Source organism: Callorhinus ursinus, unplaced genomic scaffold (genome assembly GCF_003265705.2).
Source record: "Callorhinus ursinus isolate GAN/ISIS: 27379988/994484 unplaced genomic scaffold, GSC_fseal_2.0 scaffold8, whole genome shotgun sequence".
Classification (NCBI taxonomy): Eukaryota; Metazoa; Chordata; class Mammalia; order Carnivora; family Otariidae; genus Callorhinus; species Callorhinus ursinus.
The window spans coordinates 33,535,984-33,559,496 of NW_027397070.1; the positions used below are offsets into that span (position 1 = coordinate 33,535,984).

The 23,513-nt window shown below is 39.4% G+C and overlaps 1 protein-coding gene across 4 annotated transcripts in view; it reads right to left on the minus strand.

Annotated features, from left to right (window-relative positions):
• CCDC175 (coiled-coil domain containing 175) overlaps positions 1-23,513 on the minus strand; it is a 70,646-nt gene that overhangs the window by 36,502 nt on the left and 10,631 nt on the right. For all 4 annotated transcript variants that reach the window (XM_073895296.1, XM_073895297.1, XM_025869936.2 and 1 more), the window contains exons 5-10: positions 21,243-21,471; positions 19,370-19,492; positions 18,142-18,251; positions 13,734-13,815; positions 3,149-3,285; positions 823-933 (exon numbers count right to left, since the gene is read on the minus strand). In XM_073895296.1, coding sequence (XP_073751397.1) covers positions 823-933; positions 3,149-3,285; positions 13,734-13,815; positions 18,142-18,251; positions 19,370-19,492; positions 21,243-21,471 — 792 coding nt within the window. The remainder of the gene's footprint in view (positions 1-822; positions 934-3,148; positions 3,286-13,733; positions 13,816-18,141; positions 18,252-19,369; positions 19,493-21,242; positions 21,472-23,513) is intronic.

Here is a 23,513-nt window from a genome sequence, read left to right on the forward strand (position 1 = left end):
TGTTAAAGTATATCTTTATATGATGTGAACTTTGAAAAGTGCTTGTATATAGAAAACACAAAAACAAAGTCCACCAGTAGGGTACTGGTTAAATAAAACAGCATAATCTGTAAAAGAAATATTATACAGTTAAAGAGAGGAATGAGGTCCCATATACATGAATTTTGTCTTCTTCTGAAATAGTTTTAAAATCAGTTAAGTGTTCCCATATCCCTTTCACCAATTTCTCCAAATGTTACCATTTACCGTATTTGTTTTATCATTTTCCCAGACACATTTTTTTCCAGCTTCTTGAGATATAACTGAAACATAATATTGTGTAAGTTACCCAGATGTAAGAGCAATCCAATTTTTGGATGTATAAACACACTCCTATATGGAAAGCATACAGTGACATCTCTGGGGGGAGATGGAGGTTAAGGTAACTTTTAGTCTTCTAAGTTACACATTTCTATATGTGAATTTTAAAATCAGGTGCAACCATTATTTTTTTAATCAGAAAAATTAAAGTGATTTAGAATGGCAGAAATGAACACCATAGGGGGTCGGTGTTGTGATAATGTTCAGGCACATTCTTGTTACTAAACTGCTGATGATTGGTCCATTCTCACATCCAGCAGCTTGTATGGAACTTCGGACCTGCCTATCCTTTCAACAATAGATTCAATGATAGTAACTATTCTAGACTCTAAAACAGAGACAGTGAATTATATGCCTCCTTTTCTATAGGACATCAGAGGTTATCAGTTCTATTGTTATCATATATTAAAAAATAAAAGCAGAGAAGATGAAGATGAAAAGTTTCCAAGGCAACAAACCTACCGATGAAGATCATGGAGTGTGACAAGTCCTTCTTCCATATTTTTGATGTCTACTTTTCTTTGTGATAGGAAGTTTTCTTTCTGAGTAATAAATGCCAGTTGTTTCTGATTTCTACCATGAAAAACACAGAGTTATCATATGTTGAAGGGTGAAATCATCATTTTTCACTCCTCACCAAGAGGATATAGAATCACAAATAAGAATGTAGAAAGTAGGCTGGAAAGTTCAGCTCATAAACTACTTACCAAACAAATTAGTAAAAATAGAAACAAAATCTTTTTGCTAGTGGTGGCTAAATCTAAACTTATGAAAATCCCCAAGCCATGGAAAGAGCATTAATTGCAATAGTAATCATAAAACCACAAGGATTCTGTAGACTCCATCCCTCCTAGTGGGGACATCTCTTGTAATGCATTTATCAATTCTACCATGTTCTTTTGTGAAAATTGAAGGAGTCAGTCAGACCAACTTTAAATACTGGCTTTATCTCTTTCTAGCAGTGTGACCTCAAAAAGAAAATCTGCCTGTGGATGAGCCTCAGGTTCTCCATTCATAAAATAGGGCCCATAATGCCTATCTCACCAGGTATCAGGATTAAATGAGATGTCAATTGCTCAAGCCAGTGTGTGGCGTGGCACCCATGAGGCATTTTATAAAAAGTGGTTATATTTTGCCTCCAATTTGCAGAGAGAATGGGAAGTGTACAGTTTTGTTCAATGTCAGTTTTTTCCAGACATTGAGAGGGACATTCCTGTAACAGAAAGTGCTCTGTTTGTAAGTGTCTCATCTTCTTCAAAATGTAAGTGTCCCGTCTTCTTCAAAACTGCTATGGACTGAATTGTGTCCCCCACAAATTCATACGTTGAGGCCCTAATACCCAGCTTGATGGTATTTGAAGATGGGGCTTTTGCAAAGTGATCAGGTCACCTGATTAGATGAGGACATGATGGGGTGGGGGCCCTTGTACCAAGAGACACCAGAGAGCTTATCCTCTCCCTCTCTCTACCATGTAAAAACGTAGTGAGAAGGCAGCCAGGTGCAAGCTAGGAAAAAGGACTCTTCATCAGAACCTGACCACGCAGACACCCTGATCCTGGACACCCAGCCTCTGGAACTGAGAAATCAGTTTCTGTTGTTGAAACCACCCGGTGTATGGTGTTTAGTTATGGCAGCCCCAGCTGAAGACAAAAACCAGTAACAACAGTAAATGTTTTAGTGTTACAATTATTTCTCATCAGCACATTTTATGATTAAAACTGATAACTTAGGATTGATCTGGGAAAAAGTTTTGCCTAAAGAACTACTAACAACAGATTCTCAGTAGGCAACTCAATTGGATTTGATACAATGATCGCAACAACTCTCTGCAGAGCAAATACCACACGGACCACAAACTCAGTTTCACAGAAGTGCGCCTGGGTGCTGTAATTATGCTTCCCTGTGATCCAACTTCACCTGTAGTGATGATTACTTAGATAATTCATGCTTGCAAGATATTATTCTGTATTCATTAAGAATCTATTGGTGAATGCCCACTATTTTCTAAGCTATATCCAAGGGGATATAGCAGTGAGTAAGGCGGGACAACTACCCTGATCTGGTCAGAGTTCAGCAGGACGGAGAGATCAGTACCCCGCGGATTACAATGCAGTGACTGATGAAAAGGAATGGCATCACAAGGATGTTTCAGAAGGATCATTCTGGTGGAAGGGAGGGCAACAAGTGAAGGGGGGTAAAGCTGACAGTGGGAAGAACTTTTAAGGGACAAGCCAGAGCAAAGAAGTTGAAAGAGGTGACAAGAATGGAGTTGGAGAGGAAAATGGGATATATTTGAGAAATAGCAGGGAGGTAGAATCGACAAGCCTTGGTGCTTGAATGGAGTCCAACAGAGAGTAAAAGATAGGAATTTCCTTGAATAATTTTCCAGTCTCTGGGTTAGGGGATTGTGTCAATGACCAAAGCTTTCTCTGAGATAGGGGATAGAGGTGCAAAGCCAGTTTCTGATGAAGGTGCATCTCACAGTTTCTCTAGACAGTCTCATGGGGTAAAAGCAGGATTTTTTTTTTTTTCAGGAATCTCATTTAGAAGTAAATATAATGCACACGGTGTTTATGGATTTGATCTGACCCATAGGAGGAAAGCATTACCCTGTATGTATAGAGGCAGATTAGGAGTGTGTTTATTTTGGGGAAATAATATTTCACTGTTGTCAACAGATTTGAAAACTAGGATAAGCTGAAGTGGGGAGTCACCATTTTGTGGCCAGGGAAAGCACCCCATAACTATGGCATGTCGATTCATGTACAGATCGTGGATAGAAACATACTCATTGTAAATTTTCTGTTTCTGCATAAAAAGTTTATCCTCCTCACTTAAGACAATCTTATATTGCCTGGTAAGAGTACTCAATTTCTCCTGTAGGTCTTTGTTCTCTAAACGATTTTTATGTAGTTTCTCAGCCATCTAGGAAAAAAAAAAACAAAGCAATTGAAGTAGAGGACTTGCTTCACATTTCCTTTGAGGGGTGTCAGTCACATGGGCGACTATAGAGCCTGGGTATATTACCTAGCACACAATGACTATGCCATAAGTATTGAGTGATGTAATTCTATATTAAATATGCAATTATACATCTTGGGACCTCTCCTATAAATTATGATAAAAGTGTAGCAAGGTAGTAAACACTGATGGAAAAACCACAGAGTAATAATTCATATTGAAATAAGAACTGGGATTAATAAACTGAGATCATTCAGCAGGATCCGTACAACCTACACTTAGGATAAGAAAATATAACATCAATAGAAACTCTGGCTCAAAACCTCTTTGATGAGATACTATGGCTGCCTCTTGTTAAATATTTCTATTCAAGGACAAGAATAGTACTCATTAGTGAACTTTGTACTTAAGATGTCTCTATTGGGTTAGGAGACCTAGATTTCATCTGGTCCCAGGAATTCAGCTGGATAGGGATCAAACCATTCTGAACACCTACAAACTCAACAGGAGATCGAAGAAAAGAATAGCAACAACTCTCTGAACAGAAAAGTGACCACTTTCTGGAAGGTAGGACGTGCGGAGAAGTGAATCTTAGGCGATATTCGGAGGCTAGACGGCAGGGGAGGAGGCCTCCGTCCACCGCTTCTGGCAAGTGATAGAGCCGCGGAGCACAAAATCGGAACTTTTAGAAGTCGGCTCCACTGAGGGACGTCGCTCCAGTGGCTAAGCAGGGGGTGGAACCCTGCCTGGGACAGTGTGGTCTCAGGACCCTCGGGGTCACAGAGAGACCGGGGGTGCCTGAGTGCAGCAGAGCTTCCAGGTATCAGAGCGGGGAAGCCAGCTGCAGAGACGGAGCCGAGGTGCGGGCTCTCAGCTCAGGGTTGCCATAAACTGTGATCGGTGACAGTCGGGCCACTGCTCTTCCATCAGGGACCCAACAAGCGGCAGATCCGGGGAGACTCCCCTTCCTCCCCGGGGAGGAGCGCGCGGGAGCACACCGCAGGGATCTGCTGGGTTTGGAGACTCCACATGGGGTCAGGTGCCAGAGATAGAAACGCTCAGTCACAGGCCGAGTGAGCACAGAGTGCGGCCGGAGACCAGGGAGATGGGAGTGACTGACTGCTTTTCTCTGGGGGCGCACTGAGGAGTGGGGACCCGAGTTCTCAGCTCCTCCAGGGCGGAGACTGGGAGGCCGCCATTTTCACTCTCATCCTGCAAAGCTGTATGGAAAGCTTGCAGGGAACAAAAACTCCTGAAACAAACCCGAGCAGATTACTTAGCCTGACCCAACAAGGGCAGGGGCAATTCCACCTCTTGCAAAGACATTTGGGAATCACGGCAACAGGCCCCTCCCCCAGAAGATCAGCAAGAACAGCCAGCCAAGACCAAGTTTACCGATCAATGAGAATGGCAGAACTCCAGCGCTAGGGGAATACTGCACATAGAATCCCTGGCTTTTTTACCATGATTCTTTAGTCTTTCAAAGTTCATTTTTTTAACTGTCTTTTTTTTCCCCCTTTTTCAACCAGCATCTTATCAATCCCTTTTTTAGAGTCATATTCTATCCCTTCATAGTAGTTACCCTTATTTTTGGCATATATATATATATATATATAAGTTGTTCTCTCTTTAAAATTTTGAAATACAGTTTCTTCTAATATCAAAACATACTCTAAATCTCTAGTGTATGACTTTGTTCTAGTCTCCTGCCTGATCACATTCTCTCCCTTTTTTTTAAAACCTTTTTTTCAAACAACTTCTTATCAATTCCTTTTATAAAATTTTTTATAATTTTAATCTTTACATTCATATTCCATCCCTTCATTGTATTAACCCTTATTTTTGTACATATATAAGTTTTTCTTTCTTTAAAATTTTGGGAGGCACTTTCTTCTAAAAGACCAAAATACACCCAAAGTCTAGTGTGTGCCACTGACCTATGCACCAGGCTGATCATATTTGATCAGATTCTGTTTTTTTTGTTTTGTTTTGTTCTGTTTTTGTTTTTATCTTTTTCTTTTTTCTTTCTTTCCCTTTCTTTTCCCTCAGTTTCAGGTCTTTTCTGATTTGTTTAGAGTATATTTTCTGGGGACGTTGTTACCCTGTTAGCATTTTGTTCTCTCATTCATCTATTCTCCTCTGGACAAAATGACAAGACAGAAAAAATCACCTCAACAAAAAAAACAAGAGGCAGTACCAACTGCCAGGGACCTACTCAATATAGACATTAGTATGATGTTGGAACTAGAGTTCAGAGTGATGATTTTAAAGATATTAGCTGGGCTTGAAAAAAGCATGGAAGTTATTAGAGAAACCCTTTCTGGAGAAATAAAAGAACTAAAATCTAACCAAGTCAAAATCAAAAAGGCTATTAATGAGGTGTAATAAAAAATGGGGGTGCTAACTGCCAGGATAAATGAGGCAGAAGAGAGAATCAGTGATATAGAAGACCCAATGATGGAAAATAAAGAAGCTGAGAAAAAGAAAGATAAACAACTACTGGATCACGAGGGCAGAATTCGAGAGATTAGCGATACCATAAATGAAACAACATTAGAATAATTGGGATCCCAGAAGAAGAAGAAAGAGAGGGGCCGAAGGTATACTAGAGCAAATTATAGCAGAGAACTTCCCTAATTTGGGGAAGGAAACAGGCATCAAAATCCAGGAGGCTCAGAGAACCCCTCTCAAAATCAATAATAATAGGTCAACACCCCGACATCTAATAGTAAAACTTACGAGTCTCAGAGACAAAGAGGAAATCCTGAAAGCAGCTCGGGAGAAGAGATATGTAACCTACAATGGTAGAAACATTAGATTGGCAACAGACCTATCCACAGAGACTTGGCAGGCCAGAAAGGACTGGCATGATATATTCAGAGCACTAAATGAGAAAAATATGCAGCCAAGAATACTTTATCCAGCTAGACTGTCATTGAAAATAAAAGGAGAGATAAAAAGCTTCCAGGACAAACAAAAACTAAAGGAATTTGCAAACACAAAACCAGTCCTACAAGAAATATGGAAAGGGGTCCTCTAAGCAAAAACAGAGCCTAAAAGCAACATAGACCAGAAAGGAACACAGACAATATACAGTAACAGTCACCTTAAAGGCAATACAATGGCACTAAATTCATATCTTTCAGTAGTTACCCTGAATGTAAATGGACTAAATGCCCCAATCAAAAGACACAGGCTATCAGATTGGATTAAAAAACAAGACCCATCGATATGCTGTCTGCAAGAGACTCATTTTAGACCCAAAGACACCCCCAGATTGAAAGTGAGGGAGTGGAAAACCATTTACCATGTTAATGGACAGCAAAAGAAAGCTGGGGTGGCAATCCTTATATCAGACAAATTAGATTTTATACCAAAGACTGTAATAAGAGATGAGGAAGGACACTATATCCTACTTAAAGCGTCTATCCAACAAGAAGATCTAACAATTGTAAATATCTATGCCCCTAATGTGGGAGCACCCAATTATATAAGCCAATTATTAACAAAAGCAAAGAAACACATCGACAACAATACAATAATAGTGGGGGACTTTAACACCCCCCTCACTGAAATGGACAGATCATCTAAGCAAAAGATCAACAAGGAAATAAAGACTTTAAATGATACACTGGACCAAATGGACTTCACAGATATATTCAGAACATTCTATCCCAAAGCAACAGAATACACATTCTTCTTTAGTGCCCCTGGAACACTCTCCAGAATAGATCACATCCTAGCTCACAAATCAGGTTTCAACCGGTACGAAAAGATTGGGATTATTCCCTGCATATTTTCAGACCACAATGCTTTGAAACTAGAACTCAACCACAAGAGGAAAGTCGGAAAGAACTCAAATACATGGAGGCTAAAGAGCATCCTACTAAAGAATGAATGGGTAACCAGGAAATTAAAGAATTAAAAAAATTCATGGAAACAAATGAAAATGAAAACACAACTGTTCAAAATCTTTGGGATACAGAAAGTATATAGCAATACAAACCTTTCTCAAGAAACAAGAAAGGTCTCAAATACACAACCTAACCCTACACCTAAAGGAGCTGGAGAAAGAACAGCAAATAAAGCTTAAACCCAGGAGCAGAAGAGAAATAATAAAGATCAGAGCAGAAATCAATGAAATAGAAACCAAAAGAACAGTAGAACAGATCAATGAAACTAGGAGCTGGCTCTTTGAAAGAATTAACAAAATTGATAAACCCCTGGCCAGACTTATCAAAAAGAAAAGAGAAATGACCCAAATCAACAAAATCATGAATGCAAGAGGAGAGATCACAACCAACACCAAAGAAATACAAACAATTATAAGAACATATTATAAGCAACTCTATGCCAGCAAATTAGATAACCTGGAAGAAATGGATGCATTCCTAGAGATGTATCAACTACCAAAACTGAACCAGGAAGAAATAGGAAACCTGAACAGACCTATAACCACTAAGGAAATTGAAGCAGTCATCAAAAATCTCCCAACAAAAGCCCAGGGCCAGATGGCTTCGCAGGGGAATTCTATCAAACATTTCAAGAAGAATTAATACCTATTCTTCTGAAACTGTTCCAAAAAATAGAAATGGAAGGAAAACTTCCAAACTCATTTTATGAGGCCACCATTACCTTGATCCCAAAACCAAAGACCCCATCAAAAAGGAGAATTACAGACCAATATCCCTGATGAACATGGATACCAAAATTCTCACCAAAATACTAGCCAATAGGATCCAGCAGTACATTAACAGGATTATTCACCACAACCAAGTGGGATTTATCCCTGGGCTGCAAGGTTGGTTCAACATCTGCAAATCAGTCAACATGATACAATACATTAACAAAAGAAAGAACAAGAATCATATGATCCTCTCAATAGATGCAGAAAAAGCATTTGACAAAGTACAGCATCCTTTCTTGATCAAAACTCTTCAGAGTATAGGGATGGAGGGTACGTACCTCAATATCATAAAAGCCATCTATGAAAAACCCACAGCGAATATCATTCTCAATGGGGAAAAACTAAGAGCTTTCCCCCTAAGGTCAGGAACGTGGCAGGGATGTCCACTCTCACCACTGCTATTCAACATAGTATTAGAAGTCCTAGCCACAGCAATCAGTCAACAAAATGAAATAAAAGGCATCCGAATTGGCAAAGAAGAAGTCAAACTCTCACTCTTTGCAGATGATATGACACTTTATGTGGAAAACCCAAAAGAATCTACCCCAAAACTGCTAGAACTCATACAGGAATTCAGTAAAGTGGCAGGATATAAAATCAATGCACAGAAATCAGTGGCATTCCTATACACCAACAACAAGACAGAAGAAAGAGAAATTAAGGAGTCGATCCCATTTACAATTGCACCCAAAATCATAAGATACCTAGGAATAAATCTAACCAAAGAGGCAAAGAAACTGTACTCAGAAAACTATAAAATACTCATGAAAGAAATTGAGGAAGACACAAAGAAATGGAAAAACGTTCCATGCTTATGGATTGGAAGAAGAAATATTGTGATGATGTCAATGCTACCTAGAGCGATCTACACATTCAGTGCAATCGCCATCAAAATACCATCCACTTTTTTCAAAGAAATGGAACAAATAATAGTAAAATTTGTATGGAACCAGAAAAGACCCCGAATAGCCAGAAGAATGTTGAAAAAGAAAAGCAAAGCTGGCGGCATCACAATTCCGGACTTCCCGTTCTATTACAAAGCTGTCATCATCAAGACAGTATGGTACTGGCACAAAAACAGACACATAGATCAATGAACAGAATCGAGAGCCCAGAAATGGACCCTCAACTCTATGGTCAACTAATCTTTGACAAAGCAGGAAAGAATGTCCAATGGAAAAAAGTCTCTTCAACAAATGGTGTTGGGAAAATTGGACAGCCACATGCAGAAGAACGAAACTGGACCATTTCCTGACACCACACACAAAAATAGACTCAAAATGGTTGAAAGCCCTAAATGTGAGACAGGAGTCCATCAAAATCCTAAAGGAGAACACAGGCAGCAACCTCTTCGACCTCAGCTGCAGCAACTTCTTCCTAGAAACATCACCAAAGGCAAGGGAAGCAAGGGTAAAAATGAACTATTGGGACATCCTCAAGATAAAAAAGCTTTTGCACAGCAAAGGAAACAGTCCACAAAACCAAAAGACAACCGACAGAATGGGAGAAGATATTTGCAAATGACATATCAGATAAAGGGCTAGTATCCAAAATCTATAAAGAACTTCTTAAACTCAACATCCAAAGAACAAATGATCCAATCAAGAAATGGGCAGAAGACATGAACAGACATTTTTCCAAAGAAGACATCCAAATGGCCAACAGACACATGAAAAAGTGCTCAACATCGCTCGGCATCAGGGAAATCCAAATCAAAACCTCGATGAGATACCACCTCCCACCAGTCAGAATGGCTAAAATTAACAAGTCAGGGAACGACAGATGTTGGCGAGGATGCGGAGAAAGGGGAACCCTCCTACACTGTTGGTGGGAATGCAAGCTGGTACAGTCACTCTGGAAAACAGTATGGAGGTTCCTCAAAAAGTTGAAAATAGACCTACCATACGATCCAGCAATTGCACTACTGGGTATTTACCCCAAAGATACAAATGTAGGGATCTGAAGGGGTACGTGCACCCTGATGTTTATAGCAGCAATGTCCACAACAGCCAAACTGTGGAAAGAGTCAAGATGTCCATTGACAGATGAATGGATAAAGAAGAAGTGGTACATATATACAATGGAATATTATGCAGCCATCAAAAGGAATGAAATCTTGCCATTTGCAACGACATGGATGGAACTGGAGGGTGTGATGCTGAGCGAAATAAGGCAGTTAGAGAAAGACATGTATCATATGACCTCACTGATATGAGGAATTCTTAATCTCAGGAAACAAACTGAGGGTTGCTGGAGTGGTGGGAGGTGGGAGGGATGGGGTGGCTGGGTGATAGACATTGGGGAGGGTATGTGCTATGGTGAGCGCTGTGAATTGTGCACGACTGTTGAATCACAGACCTGTACCTCTGAAACAAATAATACAATATATGTTTAAAAAAAAAGAAGAAGAAGAAGATAGCAGGAGGGGAAGAATGAAGGGGGGGATATCGGAGGGGGAGATGAACCATGAGAGACGATGGACTCTGAAAAACAAACTGAGGGTTCTAGAGGGAGGGGGTGGGGGGATGGGTTAGTGTGGTGGTGGGTATTAAAGAGGGCACGTTCTGCATGGGGCACTAGGTGTTATACACAAACAATGAATCATGGAACACTACATCAAAAACTAATGATGTAATATATGGTGATTAACATAAGAAAAAATTTAAAAAAAAGATGTCTCTATTGAATTGCTTCAAGTGAGGTAAAAAGTCAGGTTTAGTACGAGTGATGGGCTGAGTAGTTCAAAATAACTTCTTGGCTGAGGACTGCTAAAATAGCTGGATAAAAAAAAATCCTAGAAGTGCTGAAGAACTAACAAGATAATGAGGAATTCTACAAGAAACTGAGAATCCAGAGTAGTAAATCACTCTGAGGACATTTACTGATATGGAAGAAACCACTTGGAAATGGGAATTTATCTCTTACTTGACAAGGGGGCAAAAATCAACACTTAGAGCTCATCCAGGTGTTGAGTCTGAGAAACCTTCCACCACTTTAGTCTGGGATCCCAAAAAGCTTCACACTCTGGAGAAGGGTAAGTTGGAAGTTAATAAGCCATGGTCCAGCCTGATTTTGATCACCAGGGAATCTCAAGGTGCATTAAAGTGGTTTGGGATGGGTAATACCCCAGCCATCTGATGGAAATGAATGAAAGTCTGTTTCTGAGGAAGATACAATCGTCCTAAGCTTCAAATTTTTTCTACATTTGTTTTTCGAATACAATGTCTGATGTACAGTTTTTTACTAGGAACAGAAGGAAATAAGACAGCATGAACAAAAATTGGCAGAAACAACAGACTGCAGAAACAAATTCTATAAAAACATCTGATAGTGAATGGAATTAGACACTGAGCATATAAATACTGTGCTTACTGTAATCGAAGAAATATTAGAAATACTTGAAAATTACAGCAAGGAATTAGAAACTGAAGAATGACAAAGTAGATTTGAAAATTACCAACTAAAAAATGCAATAGCCAAAATTAAGAGCGCAAATAAGGCCATTCTGCCCAGAATACAGCAGGGGGAGACAAAAGGTAGAAAACACAGGAGAGAGGGTAAACTACAGAGAGGAAATGTATATTAGTACAAATAATTGTACAAACACACACACACACACAATGTACATACATATAATCAGTCTCAGAAGAAGAAGAAAGAGAATGAAATATGTGAACAGATAATGATTAAGAATTTTGCAGAACTTATAAAATATAGCAATTCATGAATTTAAGAAGCCCAATGAATCCCACACAGGAGAAATAAAAAAGAAAACATGGACATATCATAGTGAAACTGAACAACAAAGTCAAAGGAAACAAAGAAGACCTAAGGTAAATGAGGTACACCATGTTCATGGATTGGAAGCCTCCATATTGTAAGAATGTAACATTCTCCCCAAACTGATCTATAGATATAATGCAACCCCAATCAGAATACAAACAGGTTCTTTGGCAGAATTTGACAGACTGACAGAAATTCAAAGGGCCAAGAATAGAAGCCATCTTGAAAAACAAAGTTGGATTTATACTACTAATTATAAAGGCTTATGTTAAAACTGCTAATTAAGAAAGTCTGGTTTTAATGTGAGGAGAGACAAGTCCAAAGGAACATAATAGAGAGTCCACAGATCTACACACATATTTATGATGTATTTATGATCTACATTTGATTTATGACAAACATGCCATTACAATATAGGAACAGGTAAAGACTGTCTTTTCATTAAATGGTGCTAATTAACTGGACAACCTTATGGAAAAATATGAATCTTGACCACCCTCTCACAGTGTACACACACACACACACACACACACACACACACAGATCCCAGATCGCTTATAGTCCTAAACATGAAAGGTCAAACAATAAAGCTTCTAGAAGATCATGAAAAGAGAATATCTTTATAACATAGGACATAAAAAACAAGAAGGAAAAGATTGACAAACTGGACTTCATTATAACAAATTACATTCATCAAAAGATAGATACGTACATAAAGACTGTACATTTACAATGTATGTGCTGTTCTGTATCTGTGTAATATTTTACAATAAAAAATTAAAGTTAAAATAGAATTTCATGTCATCACTGAACTTGCCTCTTACATCTCATGAGAATTAAGATTGGCTGCCACCAAGAGTCCAGTGGAAATAATAAATAGGTCAGAGCCCCAATCCCTTTGAAGCAGTCACTGACTTGTACTCAGGGAATTTGGCTGAGGGCTATGTATTAAGGGGAAACCCTTCTGCATTTGCCCCTATAAGCAAGTAAGCCATGCCAGGGTAGGGGTCCTGGGTTTTCCAGACAGTTGAGGGGCTACCAACTATGGAGCTACCATCTGAACCCTCCCCAGCAGCTCTCCAATAGGAAATAATTAGAAAGGAAAAATAAATCCTTTGCCCAGAGAATGAAAGTCAACTTTAAAAACCAACCAGCCAACCAACGAACCTTGTCTAGTTTCTGTCTTTCAGTATCTTCACAACTAAAAGAATCAGAGTAAGTCTAAACTGGAGAGAAGCCATCCTTAATGCTATTAACTCATAACCAAAAATGGAAAGAATTTAATTGGCTCAAATCATTCTTCTGGAAGAGATCTGCCTGTAATGTTTTATATTCTATTTTTCATGCAATAATATATTATGAGCTGTTGCTTATTTAGCCAAGACTCTTTTGTTGGACTTCAATTGTATCTTCCCTACAATTTTTCAACTATCATAATGACTGCTTTACTAAATACCTTGTGGATAAATTTTGGTTTACACCCATGATTATGTACTTATGATATTTCTTTTAACCTAAGATTTAAAGTGTCCAGAGATTTCTCTCAGGGGCTAAATCTGACTCAAATATTTCATGACATTATTTAGTGTAGTATGGGTTGTTAGACTTTACAGGTACCACAAAACAGCAAGGAGGTTCCATTCAAAAAAAGATAATTCACATGAAAAATATCCATTGGTCTGGATATTTCTAATGTAAAATAATCACAAACACATGAGAAGTTACCAAATAATTCATCTTCACATAGACAACGTTCGTTCTTTCATATATTTAAAATACTTTGGGAGGTGCTCAAAATCTTTAAATCAATTATTGTGAATGATCATGATTTTATTAATTCATGAAAAATCTACTTTGGGAAAATTTCACATTTCTCAAATATATTTAAAATATTAACTAAAAATGAATTATAATCTAAAAGTCATAATTTCCATCTTCCTACCTGCTTTATCTTCTGCAAGAATTCATCTTTTTCAATACCAGATGAATCTTCCAGTTTTCCTTTTGTATTTACAAAAAATTGTCTATGATCAAAGGAAGCCAAACAGATTCATATTAGGGCATGTTTTCCAGCAAAGCCACATTTATTTATGACACCAGAAACTTCCAGTCCCCATCTTCCTATGTAACATATTTATTGATATGTTCATTAAAATAAATAAAAAATTTTACTCTTTTGATGAATTAATACTTCCTGTATATATTCATTAGAAACAACTATCCAACACTTGTACTCTGCAGGTGTTATAGGTACTAGAGATATAGCGCAGGCAAAGTCCCTACCCTCATGGAAATTACACTCTAGTGAAGTAGTCAGAATATAAGTTATCAAAATAGGGCGCCTGGGTGGCTCAGTTGGTTAAGTAACTGCCTTCAGCTCAGGTCATGATCCCAGGGTCCTGGGATCGAGTCCCACGTCGGGCTCCCCCTGCTCTGCAGGGAGCCTGCTTCTCCCTCTGCCTCTGCCTGCCACTCCCCCTGCTTGTGCTCTCTCTCTCTGTCAAATAAATAAAATCTTAAAAAAAATAAGTTATCAAAATAATAGTAATAATAATAATAAATTTCAGGTAGTGCTAAGTGCTTTAAAGAACACAAAGTAGGGTGAAGGACAGAGAAATCGTGAGAGTGATGAGGCTACCTCAGACAGGTGGTAAGGGAAGGCCTCTTGAGATGACTTGTGAAGAATCTGAATGATGAGAAGGGGCCAGATAGGTGAAGATCTGAAGAAAAGTTTTTCATGTACAAGGTACAGCCAGTGATAAATATTCTGGGGCCGGAACAAGTTTTGTGTATTTGATGAGGAGAGGATTATGAGAAGGCTGGAGGGGTAGACGGAGACTAGATCATGTAGGGGCTAAGGACAAAGTGGAAGTTCAGAGAGAACCAGGGGAGGATTTTTTTTTAAGGACAGGAGAGACATGAACTGAGTTACATCTTGTAAAGATGACTCTTGCTACTTAGTGGAGAAAGACAAGAATACAGGAAGACAGACTATGCAGAAGACTCGGGCAGTGGTCCAGAAGAGAGAATGGTGCCTCAGACTAATGTTGTAGTGGAGGAGGTAGTAAGAAATAGTTGGATTTGGGATATATTCTGAAGATAAAGGCAACAAGACATACCTTGGGATTTGGCTGGCGTTTGAGTTGAGTTAGGGCTAGTTAGTTGGTTAGTTGGGTTAGGGTTAGGAAGTGAGGAAAACAGGAATGGTGGATGACTCCTAGGTTTTCAGCTGGAGTAACTAGGTAAATGGTGAGATGGAAGACTGAGGGAAGAGCTGTTTCAGTGAGGTGGGAAATTAAAGAGTTCTGTTCAGGACACATCATATTTGAGATATCTAACAGATATCCTCCAAATGGAGAGGTCAAATAAACTGTAGAGTCTATGTATTTACTACTCAGTGCTGGATATATAAATCTGGGAGTCACTGGGGCACAGAAGATATATAAAGCCATAAGACTGGATGAAATCACATATGGAGGATGTGAATAGAGAAGGGCCAAGAACTCCAAAATTCAGACTTAGAAAGAAGAGTAAGAACAAATAAAGGATCCTGAGAAAGAGCAGTGTAGTGAGTGACATAAGGGAATATGATGTTTGGGAGGCCATGAGAAGAAAGTATTTCAAGAAGGTGGAGGTGTTGGGGCACCTGGGTGGCTCAGTTGGTTAAGCGTCTGCCTTTGGCTTAGGTTGTGATCCCAGGGTCCTGGGATGGAGCCCCACATTGGGCTCCCTGCTCAGTGGAGAGTCTGCTTCTCCCTCTCTCTCTGTACTCTCTTTCACTCTCAAGTAAATAAATAAAATCTTAAAAAAAGAAGGTGGAAGTGTGTCAAATTCCATTAGGAATTCAAGAACTTTAAGGAATAGACTAAATCTTTAAAGTTTGGCAGGATGGAATCACTGGCAATCACAACGATTCTGAAATCATTTCAATCCTTATAAAAAAAAAGCATCTATATTTTTCATAGCCTCCTGCACCGCAATGACAAGTATACACTCTGGGTCACAGACTGCATGCCATTTATATACAATACTTAGCTTCCAGTCCCCCACTTCCTATGTGCTGAAAACCAGCTGACTGGCAAAGAAAGACCATAACCATTTAGAAAGGTAGGCACTGAATTTGCCTTTATTATGCAAACACATCATGTTGGACATCAATAATAATAATGAACGAGGTTTAGACTATCAATGCCTCCTATGGACTTGTGGAGCATTTGAGGTACTCTTAACTGTCCACATACAGATGGTTGAGTGACTTTTGTTTTTCCTTAATATTTGGACCTCAAAATATGTAACAAGCTTGCAAATTAAAGATTTCATGGGGGAAAAAATTAAAGCTTATAGATTAATAGGAAGATGAACTTATGCAAATTATTTTAGTTTCTTGTATAATTTACTCTTAAAAGAATCTTATAGACTATTATAAAACAACACTGTTTGACTCTTCAAATCTACCAACCAAAATTTAGGTGCCTTTTTACCTCCATAGATAGAGAAAATGAACTAAAGGAGAAATATAAAATGAATGTAAGAATTTTTTTTTAATTTGCTTGGTAGTAAAGAGGAAAAAGTACAGTTTTATTAATAACAAGGGGGGTAACCTAAAACTTCAATCACCAAATTAATTAAGTGTAATTCTCCTCAGGGAAATTCCATATGAATGAAAACTCTTGACAAGCTGGGATTGAAAAAACTCTTGAAAAGCTGGGATTGAAAAAAAAATGATGTGCCACTAAAAATAGATCAGTGAGGGGTGGCAGGGTGGCTCAGTCAGCTGAGTGTCTGCCTTTGGCTCAGGTTATGATCAGGTCATGAGTCCTGGGATCAAGCCCCATGTCGGGGTCCCTGCTGAGCGGGGAGTCTGCTTCTCCCTCTTCCTCTGCTGCTCCCCCTGCCTGTGCTCCCCCCCTCAAATAAATGAAATCTTAAAAAAATAGATCAATGAATCCCTATTTCTTTCTTGAATATATTTAAAGCAAATTAGCTAACATGAAGACTGCTTATAAATAAAAATTCAAGCAAGATTTTTAATCATAACTCCTAGAAATAAGTTAAGAGCTAATCTGTATCTTCCTCCATGACTATTTGCTAGTTTTTCTTTAAAATATGTATGAATTAAAACTAGTGAATCACTTTCAAAGAAAGAGATTTTTTTTTAAAGATTTTATTTATTTATTTGAGAGAGAGAGAATGAGAGACACAGAGCACGAGAGGGAAGAGGGTCAGAGGGAGAAGCAGACTCCCTGCTGGGCAGGGAGCCCGATGTGGGACGCGATCCCGGGACTCCAGGATCATGACCTGAGCCAAAGGCAGTCGCTTAACCAACTGAGCCACCCAGGCGCCCTAAAGAAAGATTTTTTTTTAATCCTGAGTTTTGATTGTAGTATTACTTGAGCTTTTATACTTATAAATCTGTTACTGAGTGTAAAGATTAGTGCTTATTTTATGGCCAGATGTAGGTAGGACAGCCATGTATTGTGCAATTGCTGTTTTAGAAGATATAATTTTAATTACAATACATTTGATCCTATGCAGGAATAAGCCATGTTATAACAAGGTTCCACATGTAAAATTACTTGCCTTTTGGGGAATCTACTCAAGTCCAAAATTTGTCTTTTAAACTGTCAGAAAAACCTGGGGATAGGCCTGGAAGCCATATTTTGTACTATAAGACCCCACCTTCCTTGTCAGAGCTGGGCCAAACACCTTCTGATGAGAAATCTGGGAATTCTCCTGGGAGAAGTCTGTGGGTCAATCTCCAAAGATAGATGGACTTGCAACAGGTAAACTCAGAGGGTTTGGAATGGCCATGCTTAGCCATGGGCTTACCAATGACAGAACATTGTATGTAGATAAAGACAGAATGAAACATGGACCCCAAAGGGAAGCAGAGACTGTTTGCCTTGGGGTGGACAGATTTCCTCAAGTTTATGGTTCCAGTCCCATGGGTAAAATTTTTGCCCTGAAACTTCCTTGTATTTTCTCAGTAAGTTCTGTAGGTTGACTAAGAACAACTGTCATAGCAAGGGTAGGTGAGCCTTATAGGAGGTCCCACTAATGCCTTCCCCTGGGGGCATATTTGTTTGTAGGGAATCAGGAACTGAAGTGAGAATAATTCATTCCAGAGAGTCCCTCCCTTTTCCTTAAATGACTATATCATCCTCAAATTTTTCTCTTATTTATCTGAAAAGCTGGTTAATTTCCAAATGAAGAGATGGTTTTATAAAGCTATCACAAATTTTAGTAAATTAAGAGAATATAGTTTTCATCTAATATTAAAGAATTTTTTTTAAAAAAGGAAAGAAACAGAACATTTAGAAATGCTTCAAAAAAATAAATACCAAACTTACATTTTATCCTCCAGTATCTTACAGGATTTCTTCATTTCTTCGAGCTCTTGTTCCCAATGTCTTATTGATTCTTGTAGTCGTGATATCTCTAAATTGTGATCACTAAGAACCTATTGAAAATTCAATAAAATGATGGCATTCAGTTGTCACCAAATGATTCATGACAGTGTTTGACTCACTAAATATTCATGTATTATCCACTCAACTTTTACACTGGGGTTATCCTTTAGCAAAAATAAAAAGCAATCATTAAAATGGTTTCTTCATAAAACAAACCTGGGCAGAAATAATCCTGAAATCATCAGGAAAAAAACCAACATTTTGGAGAGAGCCCAACCAAATATAGCAGCGAGAATGTGAAAACTATAAAAACAACTTTCAAGATAGGAATTCATTTTGACTACCTTTTAAAAAAATCCAAACAAATCTATATCTTCATAATCATCTTCAGAATATTCTAGGATATTAGAACGAGTATTACCAAAAAGTAAAAACAAATTACCTTGAGAAATATGCTTCTATTGAAGAGAATTTTTCTTATTTAATCAGTATTTCAGAAATACAATAGTTGGGTACTGTGATAAAATGTCAGCATTATTTAAAAGAATGAAGTATGATTGGAGAAAATTCATAATAAAACACATTTTTACAATGCAGTTTTGGAATAAAGAAAAGGGAAGGTAGGGGTGCCTGGGTGGCTCAGTCAGTTAAGTGTCTGACTCTTGATCTCAGCTCAGGTCTTCCTCTCAGGGTCGTGAGTTCAAGCCCTGTGTTGGGCTCCATGCCCAGCATGGAGCCTACTTAAAAAAAAAAAAAAAAGAAAGAAAAGGGAGGCAAACATTTATAGAGCCTTGGGTCTGCATTTCAGCTGTGGGGGAGAATAGAGGGGAGAGAGAGCTGATCAGACAAGTTCCTCAGCTCCCCAGCTCCCCGGCATGGAGTGATCACAGGCAGATTGTGCAATGCCATCTAACCATGCACATCAGTGTGGACTCTAACACCTGCCGGGAGCACAGAGGGGCTCCCACTCTTACCAGGTGAGACAGGTGGCCAAAAGCTCCCCCCAAGCTATTTCTTCCTCAAAAGCACCCACATGCCTCCACTTCTGGGTCATAACTAGTTTCAGAGTCAACAAGGGTCTGAAATCCTAGAACTGCCAGCAACATGAGCACGTCTAAAGGATCTCCTAAACCTCAAACACATCCTTTATTTGTTTATTCATTCTTACCACTGTGCTGGTCGTAAATGTTTCTTTCATTTTTGACACTTTAAGTTTTAATGTATCCAATTCTTTCTTCTTTTTATAAGTCTCTGTTCTCTTAAATTCACAGAAGTTTTTACATCTTTCAATCTGTAATGATAAACATGATAAACCAATCAAAAAACTTATGAGAACAACGAAGTTTAGGAAATCTTTTTATTTTGTTAATTTACTTCATAGTAAGTATACCATGGTGGGTCTATCAACAACAACAACAAAAACAGCCCCCCCAAACAGGGTTTGTTTTGCAACATCACAAGAAAAATAGTGAACTACAAGGAATAAATTGTAATTATAAATGTTGAAATAGTAAATTTATAAGAGCAATAAAACAATGATCATTAATAGCAAATTCTAAAAGCAACTGCCATTGTAGCAATTTACTAGTAAAACACCATAGCAACGGCCACCAGATTTACAGTGTGCTAATAATAATAAGATCAGGAAAGTCAAAGAAAAAAATGACGAATGATCTGAAAATCTAAATTCACATTTTTTTGATGGGAAAGAAAGCAGACTAAAAACAGGGTAAAAAGTCACTGAAGACTGCGCAGCTCACAATCTTGGACAACTTCTTACCATTCTACCAAGATCAAACATATTTTGATTACTTGTCAGACCCAATGGAGTGAGTCATCCTCTTATCAAAATCAAACACATCAATGCATCTGTCTGGCAAAATGAATGATCAAGAACAAGGTGACTAACGGAGTAATAAGACCTGAGAAAGCATATTCAATTCTGTACTAAAGAGTTATGAAAACATACATTTGGGTGGCTTTCTGTCAAAGCCATTGCACCCGATGTGTCTTATGAATGAACATGATCATGGTCAATTATCTCAGCACCAGAGCACCATTGCATAGGAATGGAACTTTGGGATTAATCCATTTTGTTGAAAATCAGAATTCTGTGTTCATTCTTCAGCCAAAGACTTCTCCCAAGGTCTTGTGGTCATAGACATAGTATTAGCAAAAAATATTTTGTTTGGTGTTAGGGAAGAGCTTACAATTTGAAGACTGACAGCTGTGATAGTTCTTCCTTTCTCATAGGAAGTAAAGGAAATTCACAGGCTGTTACCCCAGCCTATCATGTGCCTTCAGTGAACTTTAGTGGGTGCTCCACAGGTTGTGAGCCCCAGCCAATTTTCTGTGTGACAGTCATGCCCGTGCCCACCACGGGGAGGGCAGTAGCAGGGACCCGACAGCGATTCTCATCATGAGCCAGGCTGCCACACACGGGGGAGAAGGAAGACTGCTGGGAACACCTCCCCTGGAGAAAGCCCTGCCTCTCCTGGGGTAACAGAAGCACAGCAAAGAGGGACCATCCAGAGCCACTCTGATGGTGAATTTTAATTGATATAGCCCAGCAGACACCAAGATGTGGTAGTCATTCCCATCTACTCTCCCAAAATCGCTAGTCTCAAAATACTCTTTTCTGTTGCAGCCCGTGGCTCCGCCTAGCCCTTCTGCAGGCTGCTCTGCTCGGATGCATTCAGCAGGAGCTGAAGGCTCTGGCAGCATGGATCTCCCTGGTCTTGTCCATGGTCAGAAGGGTCAGAGGCAATAAGATGCCACGAAAACAAGATCCTTGTCCCTGTAGGGCTGCCTATGAGCAAGGGGCTACCCCAGTGTGACAAATCCCGTCACTCATATTCTTTCCCATGACCTCAGATGCTATGACACAATTAGTGTTTACCCCAAGTGTCCCCAGTGTGCTTGCATCTCTGCATCACTGTGCACAGGAAATACCGCACGGGACGCTTGCTAGCCTTGCGAATTTCCTGCCTGAGATTCCACACGATTCTGTAATTTTTAAAAAAGTAAATTGTGCCACTTACCTCTTCATTCAGTTTTTGTTTTCTTTTCAAATAGTCCTCTTTTTCTTTTTCCAATTGTTCCTCTATTTCTTCGAGATGTCGTTTTTGCAATTCTATTTCTTTTCTCTCTGAGGTGATTTTGGTGTAAGTCTCGTTGATGTAAACAGTGGTGGCGGCTTTTTCTCCCATTGTGTGGTTGAGTGCTGTCACTAACTTTTCATGCTCCCTTGCCAGCTTCTCTTGCTCTTCACTAGGAGAAAAGAATGGTTCATGGAATGAAAAGTATGGTTTTTAGGAAAGAAACTTAAAGTCTGTTTGCCGAGATGAACACCATACAGAGGGAAATTATAAGGAATACTTAGAGTTGTATCTGTGACCACTTAAACTTGGTTGAGATGAGGACAGAAGGAAACACAAGACAAATGTCAATCTTGCACCTGTTTATTGCTGCACAAATGTCATGGGGTCCTACCTCGCCCCACCCATCCGGTTCCTGGTGGTAACTATGGGATGTTTTGGTTTAAGGTATGCAAGGATTCAAAAACAGTTTTGAGATGAATGGAATCTGACCAAATGGTTTGATAGGTAGCATTGCCATACTATCTTATCTTGAGACATGCAATCAAGCCAAAGGAAGATAAATATCTTACCATCCCTCCAGCCACCTTCTGAAGCCAGTGCCCTGCAGGGAGGGCCCAGGAGAAAGCAAGCCTTCCTCTGATGGACAAGAGTCAGGGAGGAGAGAGCAGAGTCTGTCTTCACTGTTCAGAAGATGCTTGAAACCTAACTTGAACTCTCTTATCCTCCCCTACCTGCCGCCAAATCTGAGTTCAAGAGGAGACATTAACTTCACCTATCCATGGCTAGCCACATCCATCTGAAGAAGACCTTAAGACGGTGAGAAATATCTACCCCAGGGCTAACAATGCCAAGACTGGAAGGAGGGACAATTGGCGCCATTTCTAGATTTTCCTTTTTTAAAAGCTTCTACAATGTTAAGACCTTTTCCCTTTCTCTAATCCCTGGTGCCAAAGACTTCAGTTGTTCAAGGGGATTGTGTGCAAAGGCTCAGGAAAATGGAAACAGGTTGTTGGTTAAGTTTATTTTCCAGAAGTGAGCTCTACCACGGAAATGCAATTAAAAGCCCAGGCTAGAGAGGGTCAGATAATGGGTGCTTTGTGGGTCTAGTAGAGGAAGCCTTCTAAGAATGAGTCAACCTAAGGATTGAGTAGCCTAAGTGGAACTAAGTAAAACAAGTCAAAAACAAAACAAAACAAAACACAAAAAACCAACTAGGTGTATTGAGGTGGGTTGAGAAGAGAGAACTCAGAAATCAAACACAAGACCTAAGGAAAACCCACCCAAAGAGTTTGCCATTTTGGGGGACTGTCCAGGAGAGGACCACCTGTCAGAGTGTTGGCATCTTGATGTACATCTTTCTTTGAAAAATGGATGCAGTGAGATTGTAGCTTGGTGATGCTAGTTCATCAAGCAACCCACCTTATGTTTGTCATTTGCTCTTCCATAAAGATTTCTCTAGAGCAGGGATTCTGAACGCGTGGTCAGGACCAGCCCCATTAGCATCACCAGGCAACTCGTGAGAAATGCAAATTCCCACTCCCATCCCCCACACCTACTAAATCAGAAATTTGGGGTGCTGCGGAGCTTTCTAGTAATTTGTGTTTTAATAAGCACTCCAAGGGATTCTGATGCATCCTCAAGTTTGAAAATCACTGGTCTGTAGAGGTGTGATGGTGCTGGCCAATGGACCTGAGTACTCCAGCCTGGATATTATCTTCCTCGTTAGTAGTTTAGGAATCAATAATATAGTTGATACAGCAGTCTCTGGTGACTGTGGCCAGCAAATCCACATTGTGAACCCCTAAGAGGGGTTAGAATTCTCAAGCTTATATGATCATGAACTTTCTTTTTCATGGAGCATCCCCCAGAACAGGTGTTCTGAGGGCCTAATTGAGGAAAGTCATCCCTGGGCCTCGAGGTCTCCACCTAATTCCTTTTTTTTTTTTTAAGGATTTTATTTATTTATTTGACAGAGAGAGATAGCGAGAGCAGGAACACAAGCAGGGGGAGTGGGAGAGGGAGAAGCAGGCCTCCTGCCAAGCAGGGAGCCTGATGCGGGGCTCGATCCTAGGACCCTGGGATCATGACCTGAGCCGAAGGCAGATGCTTAATGACTGAGCCACCCAGGCGCCCCTCCACCTAATTCCTGATGCTTTGATATTATGTGCACCAAGCAACCTTCTGATCACTTTAGCTTCCCAAGATTTTTTT